The following is a 20,000-nucleotide window of genomic DNA, read 5'->3' on the forward strand; positions in this document are numbered from 1 at the left end:
AATTTTTTAATCCCCGACTTACCTACTACCATAAGTGTAAAGTCAAATCCTTTCTTTACTGCTTTTCTGTACACCTGATTGGGCAAATTTGCAAAACCAACATAACCATCTAGTTCTTTCGTTCGTCTTTCAGGAACTACTTTATCTCGTTCTCCCTTTGTAACACCTCTTTCTGCTACATCAGCTGTTTCCGATACTAAAGCAAAATTTCATGAATTAAAATAAAATTAAATTAAACTAAACCAAAAGAAATTGCTAATTTAAAATATTACACACAGTTGATTTAATGGGAAGTACTGATGTTTTTTTTAAAAAAGCATTATACCTATTAATTACAAATGAAAAATTGATTAAAATATAATCTTATCTACAGAGGTTTTTGAGGAAATTTCAAAATATCAGTAAAAAAATTAATAACTAGAAATTTCTCCAAAATTGCATGTTTTATGGGTATACGTCTGACTCTCTCCATAATAAAATTGCAAGGATCTGTAAAACTGATGTATAATCTATAAAATTCTGCAGAACAGCTTCCTATTTACTGTCCAGTGGCAACACAATAAACCTATCAGCTTAAATAACATTAGTTGAGGCAGTACTTCCTAATCCCTTTTAAAATAAAAAAATCCCTTTCGGTATGCCAGAAGGCGAAGGTAGATTTCACTGGTGCTACGTAGGGGATAAAAAGATTTCCACCTTAAAGTTAAGAAAAACTTCAAATTTACTCAATATGACAATGGCTGCATGTGAAAAAAAAGGTCCACATGTTTAGCATGCAATAAGCCCTATCTTCTTACAATTCTAGCAACATTTTGATCATCTCTTAGAGTAAGGGTTGGTCATATCAAAAATTGTTTCAGGCAAAAGATTTAGGTAATGTTTAGAGAACTAGCGATCACTTACACCGATTCAGTACTGTGCGTATTTTTCCACCCCCGGGCCAATGGTTGGTGATATCAAAAAACTTTACTTAGATAGTTTTAGGCCCTTATCCAAAGAACAGTAGTAACTTTAAATGAATTCAATATTTTATTTAAGAGTTATAGCAATATTTTGTTTTTTTAAAAAAGCCCCCACTTCCACTCCCATGGTCCGATTTTGCCCATTAATGAAATCAATCAAGGTTTTGGGTTGTTATATTTTATGTATAAATTTGAAAGTGATTGGCGCAAAATTATGGCAGATATCATGATCACAAGAAAGTGATATATATATACTGGTAACTTTTGAACTGATGGTAGTTTTGGGATTTGGGGGATACGTCAAAATTTTCTGGAAGTCGAATCATGGTACCCATTACATTAGGTAGTTTTGCTATGAAATCTACCTAATACAGATAAGAGATAAAACCACATGTACACTAATAATGCAAACATTTACAAAAGTTATAAAAAAATATAGGAGGATATATGATACTCCAATGTCTGTGCTGTTTACCACATTTATGATTTATTTGTGTTCATTTAGTTGATCTTTTATATCACAAGCCACATGTTAAGAGTGTGTGTTTTACTGAAAATATAAGAAAACATATTATAATTGGTCATTATAATTTAAGTTCTCTCAACACACTTATTCAAAATAATACATGCTACAATTTATTCACCAACTAGTGCTAAAAATATATTACATTATAAAAAAACTTCTATTATTACTTCCTTGTATGAAGTAAAAGAAGTATTGTGATTGCGAAAAATTTTGGTTTTCAAACTTCAATGTAAAAATCCATTTTGACTAGTTTTGGGGTGAGATCTGTACAAACATACGTATGTGTCTCACATAACTAAAAAAAAATTAGTCATAGGATGATTAAATTTTGCATTAGGACTGTTGTAACATCTAGTTGTGCACCTTTCCTTTCATTACAATTGACTGAACCAAAATTGTCCAAAAAAAGCCAAAAATCTTAACTGCAGTAATAAGCCTTCATTGAGAGCTTTTCAATGATATATCGTAAGTGGTACTTATTTTCATTGGTTCTAGAGTTATAGCCAAATAAAATTCTAATTAATGAAATATTTGGATCTTACAAGGGAAAGACACATCGGTTCAAATGCGACTTCATCTCCTTTTTTTAATTTAAATATATTGGTTTAATAATAATTATTAACTTCTGATAGTAAAAAAACTTTTACAGTAATAATTCAATATAACAATAAAAACAAAATATGAAAAAAATATCAGAAATTATTAATGAAATAAAATTTTATATACTTTTCATTAAAAAAAAAAAAGTTTATGTAATTTAATAGGTGTACAAGGAAGTCATGTGGTGTTCACGTCATATTTTTTTTATGTAAAATAAACTTGGAGAAAAACAGTTAATTCTTTCTTTTTTTTCTGAAAATTCATGAAGTTAAGTACTTTGTAACAATTTATTTAAATAATCACTTGTATTTTACAAAAATTCTAAAACAATAAATAAATTAATATTTTTATTTTTAGTCATAGAGAGCATTTTGTTAAAAAACTGGTTTGAAAAATTCCAGCTTTCTGAACAGTTGAATTAAAATTTTAAAACTATTTCAATTTACAATTAACCTCAGGTATTTTCAAACATTTTCTTTAGGATATGTTTTGCAAATTTCATTGAATTTTATTACAGCCACCCACCCATTATAACCACTATACAAACTAGTATAAAAAAAGGACTGATTCACATCACAAAAGAGTATAATTAATTTGTTGCTTTATACTATCTGTCAAAGTATTTTCTTATGGCTATTGTATATGTTCTGAGGTTGAACATATGTAAGAGGCATTAGTCACGATTACTTTCTTTGAGATTAAGATTTTCAATATACATATATATATACCCTATGGTGAACCCTGTGGTAAAAAATGTGAACATAATACTTTGCAGGACTGAATATCACCTGCTGTATAATGGTTTGAGATGCTGTCAGACCATTTGTTAGAGATATTTGTTGCCATTTGTCAGAGATATTTGAAAGTCATTTGCTGTCAGTGATATTTGTCTCTGTGAAAAATGCAACAGGAAAAACTTTTCATTTTTCCTGGAAAACCTGGAATGAGATGTTTGTTATTCTTGAAAATGAGTAGTTTAAAAATATACTCATAACTCACATCAAGTCGCTAACAATTATTATATATATCATTGCAGGTAACCTGACATGAGTTATAGCATTTAACATATGTACAACCAACCACTTTCCATAAACTAATCACATTGTATTGCTATCTATTGTAAATATTTAGAGTAAAAAATTCAAGAAAACATAATTATAAATATATAATACTCTCAACATATTCAGTATTACAGAACACATAAAATGTATGAAACAATACCAAATAATGATGAAGGAGATAAAACTTATGAATCTTTATACCCTTCATCCACTGCTGCAACATGTCTTTGACTCAATTTTCAGATAACTGTCACAAACAATTGTAAGTCGTCCCTTTCTTGTTCACCAAGGCAACTATCTTGAACTCAGCTATAAGTATCATACAACTCAATTAGTTCAGTTTGCATCGCACTGTCAAGTGACAAGTATATTTAAGTTGTAGTACCATATTTTTTTTGGACAAAAGTAGTTGCAAACAGCATTGCAGTTGGACTGGTGGAAAAGTTTTACTTTAAATATATGGGGCTGATCAGCATGCAATCAAACAAGACTCAAATGATGATTTTTATAGTTAGGTTACACAGTAGATGAAGGACATTAGATGATAATGGACAAATCAACAGGAAAGGTTTCAGGAAAAATCATAAGTGATTGAACAACAATAAAAAGAGATTTGGAGGCATGTCAACTAGGAAGTATGATTCTACAGATAAAAGCTGCATACAGAAAAATTATAAAAACAAAACGCTGTACTGATTACAAACATCTTTGTAATCACAATATAAGAGCAATGTCAAAATATCTCTTTTTATTAACACTGAAAATATATATAAATTCCTATACTAGAAAAACAGCTGATGATAAAAAACCATAATACTACGAATATAAGATACATAAAAATACCAAACTGAAAGACCTACCCATACATTTTTTTTAACTATGCAATACATATTTATGTGAGTTAGCTGAATAAAGAGAAACAAAAATTACAAAACATCAACACAAATATATTTTCCAGTCTGAAATATGCTTGTTACCTTTTAACTTACATTGACATTTTTAATCAATTACTGACTCATTTATAAGATCTTACAAATTTATTTTTATTTTAAATTTCGGTACCCTACTTTTTTCTGCCTATTAGTTTTTAAATGCCAATAATTAAAAAAAAACCCTGAATTTTCTGTTCCAATGTTTAATGTGTATAAAACAATAAATGTCCAAATGTCTCTAATAATGCCTTCTATTTTTTTTTTAATGATTTATTTATTTAGTTCCTTTTAACTGAAGTTTTCAAGTACTGAATATGAATGGTTTCATTAATAGTTTCTCCAGTTCTGAATAATAAATCTTTTAATCCGATCTGTATATAATCATATCGTTATAAGATAAATTACAAACATAAAACATTAAATAATGCATGTATGATTAAAGTCCAGATTTATTATTTAAATATAATCACATGAAATAATGTTAAAGTATATTATAAATAAGAAGTTACTACAAAATAATAAGAACTCAGAAATTATTTTGGGCTCACATATTTATGTACACATTAAACAGGATGCTGACATTTTTTAATTAGCATTACTGTTGGTGAATCTTAAAAAAAATTCATTGTCAGAGTAATATTGTTTCCCTAAAGGAAAATCTTTTAATTGTGTGTTAAATAAATTGATAAGATTTTTCAAATGAATTGGTCATTTATTAAACAAATTCAATTATTACTTCTGTAAAGTCACTAAAACAATTATGAAGAGAAAACGATTACATAGTTCAGAAGCTTCCAAGTGTTCTTACAAATTTCATTAGGAAAATAATTATTGCCAACAACTAATGTAATGTAACGAATTGTAATCCTTAATTCTATTATAATTAGTTTATTCTATGTCATGTATATATTTACGTGTAATAACACCTTTTTACTTCTGAATATATCCATGAGTATGTATTTACATTATTTTAGTAATTTTCAAAAATTTCTTTCATTTTCAAAAATTTATGTCATTGCATAAATTTTGTAAATATGACACAAGATAACTTCAATAAGACAAAACTCATACAGTAAAAAAGATAAAAAAAGGAAAACAGCATTTGATGATGGAATTTTCCGACTGAAAATGGAATATGAAAAAGTACTGAACTTTTTGAATACATGTTGCATGGCATTCAATGTTTAAATTTATTTATTTCTGTGATAATTTTATGTACTTTTATAGGAACTGTGATGAACATGTTTAACACATTTGAGGTTCTAAAATCAGATTAAAAGAAAAAAATAACATCAAAAAATATTTTTTCCATTTTTCAAGAAGTTTGCAATGTGATTTATTGTATTTATTAATGTTAGCTTAGTTTGTATTTTACTTTTATAAATTACTACAGTAAGAGAGGAAGTGTGTGAAGATTATTATTACAGGCCGTCTTAAACTATTTGTTTTAAATATAAAACAAATCATTTATAGAAATATGATAACTTTTAATAATTCAAAGAAAAAATCTTACATTCTTAAACCTGTTTAAGCATCAACCTATCAAATAGATTAAGCCTTTAAAACAACATCTAAACTGAAAAATATTAATTTAATAGAAAAAAAAACTTGAGTACACTGTAAACATTTTTATCATATCTATCAGTTGTGTTAAATTATAAAAGAATGAACAAAATGTGACAAAAATTTTAATTAAAAAAAAATGTATTCATTCTTGTATTTTTCAAACATGACTGACAACCAAATATTTACTACATATAAAATATATATTTTTTTTTTTAAACAAAATTTATGTGAAAGGTTGATGTAAAAATAAGAAACAAAAATGTTTCAATTGTATAAATAAATATTCTTTAATAAGATTTATTAAAAAGAAGTTTGTGTATAAAAACAAGAGTTTTTCATAATTGAAAAACAGTATTAACTTCTTTGTAGTTGTAATTTTTGTTTTGTCAATTTTATAATAGAAAACAGAAGATTTTTATTTTTATTAAAAGATCTGGTTTTCTAAGACATGAATATTTTTTTTTTACAAAAATTTAAAACACTCATATTTTTTTTCCATTATATTTTCATTTAGTTAAGAAAAAAAAAGAAATAACAATTTACATACTCATTTTGTTACTTAAATGATTTTTTTTTTTTTAATGAATATTGAGTGCTTAACAATTATAATGGCCTTAACAGTACTGTATGAATGTTCAAAAGTTCTTTAATTCTAAAAACAAAGAATTATTCTTACCTCTATCAGCAGATCGTTTTGCTAAAACCTCTTTAATAGCCGATGGCGTTGAAGGTACAGCAGGTGGGGGTTGAGACGGTGTTGAACTGGGAGGAGGGGGTGCAGTAACACCACCACCTGATGAAGGAAGTTCATTTTTAAAAAATAACTCTCTTTTACTCTGCAACTGTAACAAAAATAAACTACTATTGTGAATGAAAATATATACTTCAAAGAAAGCAATATATACAATATATTTTTTTATGTAAATAAATATAACAAAAACTTTTAATACTGCATAAAACAAAAATTTACAATTCTATAGAATTGTAAATTTTGAATTGTATTTCTCTGCATAATTGCAGTTACATACAGTTTAATGCACTATGGAATATGATTAAATGAAGAAACAAATCATTTCAATATTGTAAAAAATCTCATAAATCCTTTTACATCCTTCTAAACACACAATTTGGATTTTATACTTAAAAAAGACAATATAGAACAAAAAGAAAAAGATAATAGAAGAAAAATAAAAAGGCTTCTTTTCAGCCTTAAAGGGTATGAATTTTTTTACAAGCTTAAGTAAATTATTTTTTATTTACAATTAAATGGTAATCCAACTTTTAAATGAAATGAATCAAAAGAAAAAAAATAGAAAATATTATAGTACATTTTCAAAGATAATAAATATACATAATCACGAACACTTATAACTGTTTTCATAACTCAATACAATATTTCGGCTTACAAGAAAGGACATAATTATACTTCTGTTATCATTTTTAATAAATTATCATATCATTAAAAAAAAACTTCCCACTAGTTTATTTAAATTCAATCAAAAGATTCCTTTATTACTATGATGATGAAATTATAGAAAATAATTATGTAATAATATAATAAATAACTATTTTTTTAAAAATCCTGAATTTACTGATATCTCTTCAAAATACACGTAAATATGTGCTCAAATAATTTTCAATAATAGCGTCTGATTTTTAATTTATTCTGCGATTATTTTTGGAAATGATAAAGATTAAGTTTTAATTTTCTTGCAAACAAGGAAATGTTTTAGTCATGAGAAGAGGAAAAAATGTTAAAACTAATATTTCAATAACCTAATAATTAATCTATAACTATTTTATTTTTTTTTTTTACATTTCAGAGAAAAATACAGTTTACTTTTGGTCGCACGGTGAATGAAAATGAATTTTCTTTATGTTTTGAGGTATGAGGATTATGAAAATACCACTTACTTAAATTGTGGTTTCCTTACATTTATTTTTTTATAGGCCCTACGTATAATATTTTCTGGCTCGAAAATCTCCAAAACTTCAACATCAATTTCAGTGAAATTATCAGTGAAATTTAGATAAGTGTATCTGAAGTTGTGCATGTGAAAATTTAATTAAGATTAGTAGAGTCTTTCTTGAGTTACGTTTAATTTAAGGTCAAAAAATGTTGAGCATGGTTACATTACTGCAAGTTGGAACGTTAACGTTTCTTTATCTGCAATATCTATTGTAATTAATATTGTACGGCGTATTCAAGTAGGGTTATCTAATTCGAGTCATGATGACTGGATATATGTTATTTATCTAAGGGTTATGTTTACTATTCAGTAGTGTATTTTTCATACGCGCTTATGCATTGAGACAGTGGTAAGAGAATTGAAACTTTATACTCCTAGGGTCTAACTGGTTAATTGAACATATGTTGTGCGTTTCTGACTACAAAATAGTGAAGGTGTCAGAATTATTAACTGATTGCGGATTTTTTTGTTACAGAATATTAAAATTATTTTTTGATCATTATATATATTTGTTTATAGTTCTATTTTAATTTGTTTCTTGATTGTTTCTTATTTGGATTAAATTGGGTTGATATTTTTTCAAAAGGAAACAAAATAAAGAAAAAAGTCGGTCTTCCTGCGCAGAACTGCACAAATTTTTTTATCTCATACGAAATAATTAGTATTTTTTCTAAAGTATACTAAAATATTGTATTATTTCTTTTCTATAATATAAATCAAGTTATTTCTGCACGCAAACTCGTAACGTAGACACATACACAAAGACGATATCGTACGACGAGAACACAACTGATTTACTAAATAGAAAAAAAGGCGCATTAAAAAAATCAAGTTTGATTATTAGCAATATAGAAAAATAATAAATAGCCTATCTATAGTAAGGCCTAATCAATATTAAGTTTAAAATACAGAATGCGTCACGACTCGTATTACATAGCCGGGTGCCTCGTTCTTACGTCGATAAATGAGTCCTCTACAGTTCCATGCTGTTAAAGCATAATGTTGTATCAGTCAACCTTCCCTTTTTACGCCATAAGAGCCGGCTAAAGGTGGCGCCAACGTAACCTCCATTCTTATGCTACACATCGAGCTATCTTCTCGCTCAATAACATTATTTTAACTATAAAGAGATAAAACTATCTCTTAACATACGTGTTACTGAAACAGTAAAGCGTTGTCAAAACACATACGTAACAGTGCAGTGTTTTAATATGATACGAGTACTTTCTACGATGAACATTAATTTAAATTAATTTCTTACTTAAATGAAAACAACGGGCACATACTTTAGTATTGTTCAATGAACATATAGTAAATAATTTCGGCGATTAGCAGCTCTGTATTACGAAATAACTTCAATATAGAAAGAATCAAGTAGCCTACGTACGTACATTGCAACATATAAAATAATCTCAATTAGAAAAATGGATGGCAGTGTTATAGAATTTTTTAACAATTTTCTTTTATTTTTAAATTGTATCAAGACTTTTAAAGATTTTTAAATTGTAAAAAATAATATAATCTGTTTTTATTACGAAAAAGAAACCAAACATAAATATTAATTTATTTATATAAAACCAAACAAAAATTAGAATTGCCCAGTTATAGTACTGTTCACTTTCCAAAAATATTTTTGAGTAATATGAATTATGTATATTAATATTAGTAATATGAATCGAAAATGTTGAACTTAGAAAGGATTCCTCTTCCGTAATTTCTATCTTCTACTTTTACACATCAAAAATGCTTTCACACAGCAGAATGCTGGTTGCCCTCATTTGCATAAACTATAGATACTTGATTAAAACAGTATTCAAAAAAAAAAATTGGCTAAGTTTATAAACAATATTTTAACTAAATCTTGCGATTTTTCAAATATAAAACCCACATTTATGTGCAATTAAGTTTTTTTTTTTATATGGTTGGTAATCAAAATAATGATAATACTGAAAACGTGTTTGACTTTCATTCATAAGTAAGATTTCTTTATTATTTACTCACTTTTAAAGTAGAATCTAAAATCTGTACACGTATGTTTTCTTCCATCTTCCTACTAAGAAATGAACAAACTAATCCTAATTTTCTTGTCTTGTCAACAAGGGTGGTAATACGAACATACACAAGCAAGCGCGTAAAGAATTTATGAAGAGAAAGTTTAACAGGTATATAAAGCAATTCTGATGATAACATTCTTCGTCCATTACTAATAATACCAAACCACCAGCACCAAATTACAGTTACGGATCGTTAAAATAATAATAACGCAAATATTGACAATCTATGACACTCTCATCTCATTTATTAACCAATTAAGACTTTTTTAATACTTTGTGTAATGTTTATTTCTTCACAGTGTATTCCTTAGGATAAGGACAACAATAAAATTTAAGTGTATAGTATTGAGTTTATATTAATTAATTAATCTTTATGATTTTATTAATACAAAGGTGAAAGCCCCTCTCACAAATGTATGTTTAGTAGTGCAGATATGAGTTTAAAATTCAAGAACCGCTACGCCGTTCTGAATGATACTTTTACTTTTGCGTTTATTGATTTTTTTTTTGGGAGGGAATTTATCCAGATTGCATTATTAAGGTATTAATATTTAAACCACCAGCTTGTCATGTTTAATCACATTTCGCGTGGTAGAATAAACTACGTTCTATAAGAGATATGCTTCCCGGAAATGAAATTTAAAGAATAGGCTAGGTTCTATTCAATTTTTTTTTAATCAAAATCTGGTAAATTGTGGAAATATCTGTAATTTATTATCGTTTCAAAACTTACTACATAGTAAACGAGTGACGAAATTTTTCATGTAATATAAAATCTACAATTTGAAGCAGATGCCAATTATTTCAATCAGAACCGAACAACCTCAATTAATATTTATTTGTTTACTATGAACGACAAAATTTGTTTCAACAAAATTTTCATAATTAATTTATTTAAACCAGATGTACCAATTTACACGACTGAAATTTTACCAGTGCCTGATTGCCATGTCCTCAAATTAATTTACCAGAAAAATAAAATATATATAGATATAAACCCGCTTCCGATTTGATAAAACATTTTTTAATTCATACACAGAAAAAATTTACAAGACAAATATAAAAACTGAACCTAATTATCTCGGATTCCTTTTCCACTATCTACTTGGGAAAACCAGATAAATGACTTACTAATTGAGTGTACATTTTAATGACAAATTTCATGTAATGAAAAGAAAACGAAAATTTCCGAAAATCTCGTAAAACGTTTTTTTCCTGTAATTTTAAAGAATGATCCCCTTTGTGCGGGAATATGTTTTAATATTAATATTATTATAACTTGGAGAAAATTAAAGCAAATAAAATATTGAAATAATTTTCATATAAATTTTTTTTTACACAGGATAATTTAGCTTGTAAAGTACATAAAAAAGATTAATTCATTCAAACAATAAAATACACCTAGAATGTTTTATATTCCTTTAATTATTTGCTTCTTCAATTTCGTTTAGAGTAATAAATTGCTTTAATCACCATTTTTATATCTTATTTTTTAAATAAAAATATTTAACCCATTTTAAAACCTCTTTTGTGTGGTTATAACTTAACTTGAAGTCTGTGAAAAAAATATTTGTGCAGTTACGTAGTTACATATTTTTAATATTTTTTAAATGTCGGTTACAGAAGAGAGTCATATTTTATTCGAATTAACCCTATTAAGAATATCTTTTATTTGATTTATGAATATTTATTATTTGGGTGAACATCTACTTTGTTGTTCGTTCTCTTAAAAATCTTCTACGATCCAATAAAAATCAATTTTTTCCAAATTGCTGAATTTAATTCCATTTTTATTGTGAAATATAAAGTTATGAGGATTGTCGATTTAAACTGAAGCAAATTTACTCCAGGATAACTTACCGAACTTAGTCCCTCAAGTATTTTTAATAAATTATTTAAATAGTAACGACGAAAAAATTATTAATATACATAGTTTACATAGGGTATCTTTCTTTACACAGGATAGAGCTTTGCTAAACCGCGATCTGAATACATAATGAAGTGTTAATGAACAATTTTACCTGATTTGGTTAGATGCTTAGTTGTTATTACAGTAATTTTCTCTACAGTTTAGGGATAGACTTATCAATATTATTGACGATTATTTTAACTGTTTACTTGTACTATTCAGCATGAGTTGGACTGATTTTTTTTATTTATTACTTTATACTATCACAGTTCTTCTTCCACATTTCATCAGCGTACGCTTCACCTCTCCACCATTTTTCTCAACAACTTCTTTACCTTTTAGCATCGTAAATAAAATAAAATAAACTTTCTTTCGCAGTCTTTTTTCTTCCAATCTATATAACGTACCCGAATTATTGTAGTGTTGACTTCCCAATTCTCTTTAGCGAACGATTTAATCTCGATTGTTTTTTCATCATATTGTCCTCAATTCGAAACTTTACAGAAGGTAAGAGGTGAAGATATCTCTTTCAATCTTTGTTTCCACTTATTGCAGTAACAGTCACTTAGAAGATTAAGTCAACAGATTGACTCGATCTTCCACGAATAACATCTGTTACATCTTTCCAATAGGTCATTTATTTATTTGATTTTTTTATAATAATTTATTTTTACATATTTATTTACGCACTTAGAATACACGAGTTTTAAGTGCGTAAATATATATGAATATATATTTTAGATTAATAAATACAGATTATAAGGTTTGAATAGAAGTATAAGATAAGTACATAAGAAAAATGTGTCAAACCGATGACAAAAAATTAATGCTTTGAATATTGATTTTAGAATCTTGGCAATAAGAGATAAAATACATAACAAATACCAATGTATAATGTAAACATATGGTTTTATTATTATTGTTATTTATAGCTATAACGATATATATAATGAAAGAAAAAGGGTCACTTATCTAGTCAATCCATGACCGACCTTGAACGGTGCGCGATTACGTTTTACTAACCCTCATAACTGGTAAATTCACTGTACACCACAAACAGTTATCCTGTTTGACTATGTATTATAGGGTAAAATCTAATTTTCAGTACTCCATTTACCCTTTTCAAAATACGTTTAATTTAAAACTTAAATCATCTAAAATAATAAAAATATAAAACTATTTTTGTTCGTTAATGGATGAATTATTTATTTTAATAATTATTAAAAATAAGCTAAAAACCTTTTACTTCATTAAATAAACATTTTTTCTAGACCGCTCTTAGCATTTTTAGTTAAGAAAACAGGAACTGATACGAAGTAAATAAATAAGGTAAATGACGCGAAGTAAAACGAAGAAACAAAAATATCGATAGATTGCTAGGTACCAAGATGATACATGGTACAGCATATTATAAAACAATATGCAGATATAAGTTGCACGACTGTACTTTCTTCGTATTTCATAGTTAAAAAAAAAGACACAAATAAAATTTAGAGACTTAATTCAAAATCTTAAAGTAAAATCACAGATATTAAACTTTAACACGCAAAAAAGCAGGATTAAAAATCGATTTGAATAACTAAGTTGATTTTGATTGTTTATAATAAAAAAAATATCCAATTTAACTAGTACATAATTTAATTTGTCATTGTCATTCGTCATTGTAAGTAAATAAAAAAAAGTATAAAAAATGAAGCCGGAGTCTTTATTTTCCGTTTCATTTTTGCCCTATAAATACATTTTATGTTTGATATACATATGTATTTTTAGTGAAATTATACATCCTAACTAAAATATCTGATAACCAAACTAATCGGTTAGATTTGGTTTTTAATCGTTTAAATAGCACTGTTTTAAAAATAACTATTTACTTAGTAATTGAAACAGAAATTTTTATTTCCTTTTAACCACAATATTAATTCTTTTAATAATCTTATTTATCCAAACATAAAATAAAACCGTGCATTTCATAGTTGTTTCTTTTAGCTCGCTTTTAAATTTAGAATAAAGTTCATACAAGTCGTTATCTCAACAGATTTAGACGCGATGTCAGTAGATGAAACAAAAGGCTTAATACAATGAAATTTACTCAAAATCTAAAAACAAGATTGATTTTTCGTATCTAAGAGAGGTTACATTTAAAATTTCCACCGAAACGGTTCAATCACTTCAACAATTTTACTAAATCTCTCGAACACGAAAGAACATACACGAGAGGGTTTACTTTCTCAATTTTATAAAGTTATTCAGAATGTATTCATGAAAACTAACGATATATAAACTAATAAAGCATAAAATTGACCGCACAAATTTACAACATCTTGAAATTTTTCAACGATATGATTTAAAACATTTAAACTGTTTAAATAACTACGATTTTGTGATAGCGCATTATTTTTCTAATAATTCCACTGATCATTGCAGTAAAATCCGTAAAGACTCTCTGAAATAAACTTTACGCAAAAGTTAGAATTATTGCAGCAGTGTTAGGGGTCGAAATAGGGTGCATGTATGATGAGAAATCATTTATACAAAGCAGTGTTATTAATTCAAACAGTCATTAACATTTCAACAGAAATAATTAACGTGAAAAAAAAAATTTTAAATAAAACACATTAAATGTTAATTTCAAATATAAAGCTTTACCCATGTTAGTACAATTTTTTTTTAATAATATTATCGCTAAATTAAATAAAAAACTACGTTCAAAAATGTTCGTACACCGGAAGGCATTACAATGTAGAAGATCCCTATGCAGATGTTCATTTATTTAGTTAGTTACACGGGAGGGAAGCAACCATTGGCGGTAGTCATTGCTACCATAGCAACCGAATGCGTCCGACCCCTATGTAAAACAGGTGCATTAGTTTTTCTACGACTGCTGTAGTGAAGCGATCGCTTAACTCGTAGCATCAAAGTTTCACGGATGTTCGCTTACAGTTTTTTCACCGCGTCAAACTATATTTTTAATTTAATTTAAAAAAAAAAAAATTTTTAATAAAGTAGGAAATTAAAAGATACGGTTAATTAACATCAGTTTGTTGTTTTAATAAATACATATTCCGTAAACAAACAACATCGATCATAATGAAAAATAAAAATTATTTAAAAACATTTAAACACTCATAGTCGTTCACCTAATAACAATAATTAGATAACATTTTTTAAAATTAATAATTATATAAAAATGTGATGTCGACTGTAATAACCCATATTTACATTAGATTAATATTATTTACCCAGAGATTAGAATAACTGAATAATTAAAAAATCCCTTTCGGCACGCGAGAAGGCGGAGGTAGATTTCACCGGTACTAAACAGAAATCCACCTTAAAGTTAAGAAAAACTTCAAATTTATTCATTACAACAACGTGAAAAAAGTTTCAAATGTTTAGCATACGACAAGCCCCATCTTACAATTTCAGCAACACTTTGGTCATCCCTTGCCGTACGGGTTGGTCATATCAAAAATTATTACAAAAGTTTTAGGTAATGTTTAGAGGATTAACGACCACTATAAACCGATTCGATACTGTGCCTATTAAGGGAGGTATGATTTTATTTTGTCTTCGAAACCCAATTTTTCCCACCCCTGGGCCAATGGATGATGATATCAAAAACCTTACTTAGGTAAGTTTTAGGCCCTTTTCCAAAGAATAGTAGGAACTTTAAACACATTCGAAATTTTACTTTTTAAGAAAGTTATAGCGATAATTTTTTTTTTGAAAAAGTCCCCCATTTTCACCCCCATGGTCCGATTTTGCCCATTAACGAACTCGACCGAGATTTGGATCGTTATATTTTATGTATCAATTTGAAAGTGATTGGCGCAAAATTATGGCAGTTATCGTGTCCACAAGAAAGTGATATATATATATATCACAATTTTGAACTGACGGTGGTTTTGGGGTCTGGGGGGATATAAAAAGGGGAAGATACGTCCAAATTTTCCGAAAGTCGAATTGTAACGGTACCCGTTACAATAGGTAGCTTTTTTAATGAAATCTCCCTAAAAATCGGCTGAGTAGGTGAATTAAGTATGGAATTGCGGAAATAAAACGTTATCAGCAAGGAGAGAAAACAGTAAAGAACTTCTAATGCCTGTATTTAAAAAATGTTGATTCTGTACATAAATGTATCTCGCGGTTATGGCCCGTACTACGATGCGTGTCGCTTTGTTTACTTTAAACAATGCAACAAAGAAAGTAGATCTTACTAACGAATGAAAATAAATCAATAGCATAACAGCCCTTAATTTAATTTAATAATCTGAAAATATTTTAATAAAAATTATCAAATAAAAAATACTATTAAATTGTGTTCTTTATTAATACACAAATGCAACGAGATCTCTATGAATAACTTCGCTACTTCTGTATTAGATGTTTGTGCCTTAGGCAGGCAATAACGTTTATCTCAACGGTTATGACAGTGACAGATAGAATAATTAAAAAAAAAAAACTACGATCATTCCTAACTTTTCGTTCCCCATCATAATACAAAAAGAAGGTCTGAATGTTATTTTCATGACACTTTATCAGTAACCTTAATTTAAATAAAGGAACTCCTTCGTGGGTCGCATAATATTCTTTTTTATCTTAACATGAATGATGTCAAATATTAAATTATGACCTCAGTAAAAAGGTTTTTATTTTGTGCCGATTAAGAATAAATATATCCAAAATTGTAGGAATAACCCTACAATTAAGGATTTATGATTCTTAATAAAAAGAAAATAACGTCAGAATAAACGAAGGAAAAAATTAAATATTTTACTCTAATGCTCACAACAAAATTTGAGAGTAATAATAATAATAATTGAAGACTGTTAAAGTAAAGGTATTCATGTATGAAATGTTCGTTAAATAAAATTTTTGTAAAAGAAATTATGGTGTTCACCTTTCAAATCTAGTTTTAACTAAATCATATAAGATAATCTTTAGAATAATTGTTATTCTAATTTGTTTTAAAATAATTTAATGGATAAGTTTGGCCGCGTCATTATTGGACAGTTAATTCGCTAAAGGACAGATATAAAAAAACTCTTTAGGTGCTTGAGTAAAAAAAGGATAATTTGCATTGTTGCAAGTTCTCTAAGAACCAGTATTGTTTATCAGGAACAGATCTTTATAAACAATATGTGTCAGACTTACAAAGAAAAACGCAAATTGTAGGGGGTGTTAAGCTGAGTAAAGAATCAACGCAAAACATTTTTCGTTGATTTCCTCACTGTGCCGAATACATTATCCATATCATTACGCCTAACTCACCAAAATGCAGTTGTAATGATTCAATCCTAAAAAAAAAAATTCCTCATGGTATTCAACACAAAGATAGTACACATCAAACCTCATTACACTGCATATAAGCAACGCTGATTGCTGTCTTTAATCTCAGCTGCTTTATAAGCGTCGCAGTCGAGAATGGCTGGGACAGAGGTGTAAAGCAATAGATTATTGTAGACCTTTCTGTCGTAAAAGAATGTGTTATAAAAATAAACTAGCTCTATTTCAGTAGGAAAATACCGGTATGAATTTTAAACAGTAGTTTTAAAATCCACAATTTCTAATCCATACAGATATCATTAATTTAAACATTGATTTCTAAAAATATATATAATCTGTGTTTTATTTAAACTGGAAGTTCTGTTTCTAGTTTTTAAAGCTAACACAGACGTTGAGAGATCAACTATGAATAAAACACCAACATATATTCAAATGACATATATGCACATATGTTGAAATTAAAAGAAATATTTGAGGCAATTTGTTTAAATCAATCTACATGTATCAGCTGTCCCGTAATTTACTAACGTTGACATAGAATCAAATACAATAATTTATAGTTACGGTTTTAGAATTAATTAAAATATAAAAATTTTGGAGTAAAAAGTTTTACTTTATCTGAGGGTATGGTGTTTTATAATATGTCATGTATTTCTATGATGAAAAGAGTAAATAATGGATCGCTTACTCGGCCGGATTCATCTAAATTATAATGGGTTTGGTTAATACATTCGACTTAGTAAAGAAAGCCCATTAAAATCCCAAAAATGGAATTCTTACCGACCTTAACATGTTTGGCACACGATGATGTTTGTTGCTGATTAAGGCGTTGTCATTTCTGGTATGGCTGTATTCATGTCAGATCGTCTACAAAGCTTTCGGTAGTGATACTAACGGACAAACTCTAATTGTAACTGATATCCGGGACTACTGAGATCTTTGTCCCTTGGAGCTGACTAAATTCGAAGAGTAAACGATTAGCCTGTGCAACCTGCTGTTTTCCTGGGCGAAAAAGTTATTTATGTTAAGTTATTAACACCCCGGTGACGTGGCGATAATATCAAAACCTTCACTCTGTCATTTGAGATATCGAAATCGTTGGGGTACTGATGATCCTACCAATTCAAATCCGGGACTCCGAATGAAAGGCCAAGACGCTATCACTCGCGCCAAGGAGGCCGGTACGTATTTCGACCTGATTTTCTGAATAGTAACTCTGTTTCGTGTCTCGCACCTCTACATACAAACCTAGGTACCAAACTGCACAGAGCATGGTCCCGGACCGGTCAGGTCCCTTGGGTTGTTCGCTCACCGGTGGAGAAGCTCTGCTTTCTGCGGTATATCGGATGATTGCATCAGGGTAGGATTTGTCCGTATCCGAAGTCACTAATAAATACTTTGTTATATATATTTATCAAAAGAAAATGTATTTAAATTTTTACGAGCTAAAATAAATAAATAAAAATAAAAATATCACTATCGTTATGGAAAATATTAACGAGTGCAGCTTAATACATAACTTAAATTAATACTGTTTTTATGTCAATTTTTATGGACTGTTGCTAATTCATATAAATTATAGGCTTCAATAAAAAAGAAATCAAAAGTCACGTAACACTCGTATATTTTCAGTTAAAATAAAAACTGATTTTTTGAGACCACGGCAAGAAAAAAAAACTATATAACAGCCTGGAAAAATTGCAATAAGAGAGAATACTTCGATTCGGTAAATGTATAGTTTACTTCAATATCTACAGTACGTGGGTTGCAAAAGGGAAAAAGAAACAACTTAGCTAGTGGTAGTGTAGTTCAGCTCGCATATGTCTTGTTCGAGTCGGGTCGATTTCAATGCACGCCACACTGTCGCCCTGTAAGCTAGGTGCACAGTTCACAGACAGGGCGCGAATGTAGTTTGTGCAAATATATTTTACTATAATAAAACTCCAGGATAATTACACAGCGACTAGAAAACGCAACCTACTTAAATTCTAATTTCTAAATAAGAGCTACATTATTTATTCATAGAACGTATACAAATAAAAAATTATAACATCTAAAATATTTTATAATATCATGTACAGTCTATATTTTATCTTTAACATACTTTTTCCAAGATACAACTGTCCTACGGGAATTTTTAAGGGGGAAGATGAATGAAAGTAATATTACCATATCCCTTAAAAAAAAAAACTTGCATAATATAAATATTGCATTTGTAGAGAATTTTATTTAAGATTATAATGAAATGATTAACGAACTCGTTTTAAAGAGAGAAAAAAAGTAGTGGTATTTTCGTATGCAAGATCAAGAGATCGAGGTTAAGCCGTACTGACAGAATGTTAACTATCACTTCTGAATCCCGGTCTAAATAACAAACCATCCTAATGTAACAAACTAATCATCAACTTCCGTCCACTCTTGTATCATTATCATGTTCCTGTTGCAAGCGATATTTTTTCGGCGATTTGGCATTATTTAAGCCTAAATTAATACGAAATTTACAGAAATACATTAACACCATTAGAAGACGTACCGCGTTAGAATTAAGTAATAATTTAAACAACTCCGATTTTTACAATTTAATAGCTCGAGCTATCCGAACAAATTTTGAACTTAACGTACATATACAGAAAACGAGGAAAAACGTGCTGAAGATTATTTTTTTTTTAACTGAATTTCATCTTCAAAGTACGATCATTAAAGTACTTTTAACAAACAGTTACTACTGATTATAAAACAACTCAAACATTATTAAAACCTTCTAAAATTTTATTCAGTAACTTGAATTTATTAAGAATTGCAGATACCTCCCAAATGTTTAGAAAATTCAATGAAAAGTGTCAACACTTATTTCTTTCTATACACTATTGCTAAGTTACTGAATAAAGTTTTGTATAATTTAAAGATAAAACTTACAACGTTAACAAAAATACAGTCGAAATATGAAATTCAGTTAAAAGAAAATTCTTCAGCAAGTTTTCCCTCGTTTCATCATCGTGCAATTAACATTACAGAAATAGTAACAGAAATTTTATAAAACATTTTCATAAAATTCAATTACCACACGATCATCTCGGTTTTTTTTAAAAAAAAAAAGGAAAAGAAACAGATTCAAGATGGCGGACAAGAATATC

General features: G+C 28.1%; 1 protein-coding gene across 4 annotated transcripts in view; it reads right to left on the reverse strand.

The window, feature by feature from the left end:
• Positions 1-20,000, reverse strand: part of pnut (septin 7-like protein pnut) — a 200,981-nt gene that overhangs the window by 62,164 nt on the left and 118,817 nt on the right. For all 4 annotated transcript variants that reach the window (XM_075360192.1, XM_075360190.1, XM_075360194.1 and 1 more), the window contains 2 exons: positions 6,324-6,489; positions 23-196 (listed from right to left, as the gene is read on the reverse strand). In XM_075360192.1, the coding sequence (XP_075216307.1) occupies positions 23-196; positions 6,324-6,489 (340 nt within the window). The remainder of the gene's footprint in view (positions 1-22; positions 197-6,323; positions 6,490-20,000) is intronic.

The sequence above is a fragment of the Lycorma delicatula genome, chromosome 3 (genome assembly GCF_047948215.1).
Source record: "Lycorma delicatula isolate Av1 chromosome 3, ASM4794821v1, whole genome shotgun sequence".
Lineage (NCBI taxonomy): Eukaryota > Metazoa > Arthropoda > Insecta > Hemiptera > Fulgoridae > Lycorma > Lycorma delicatula.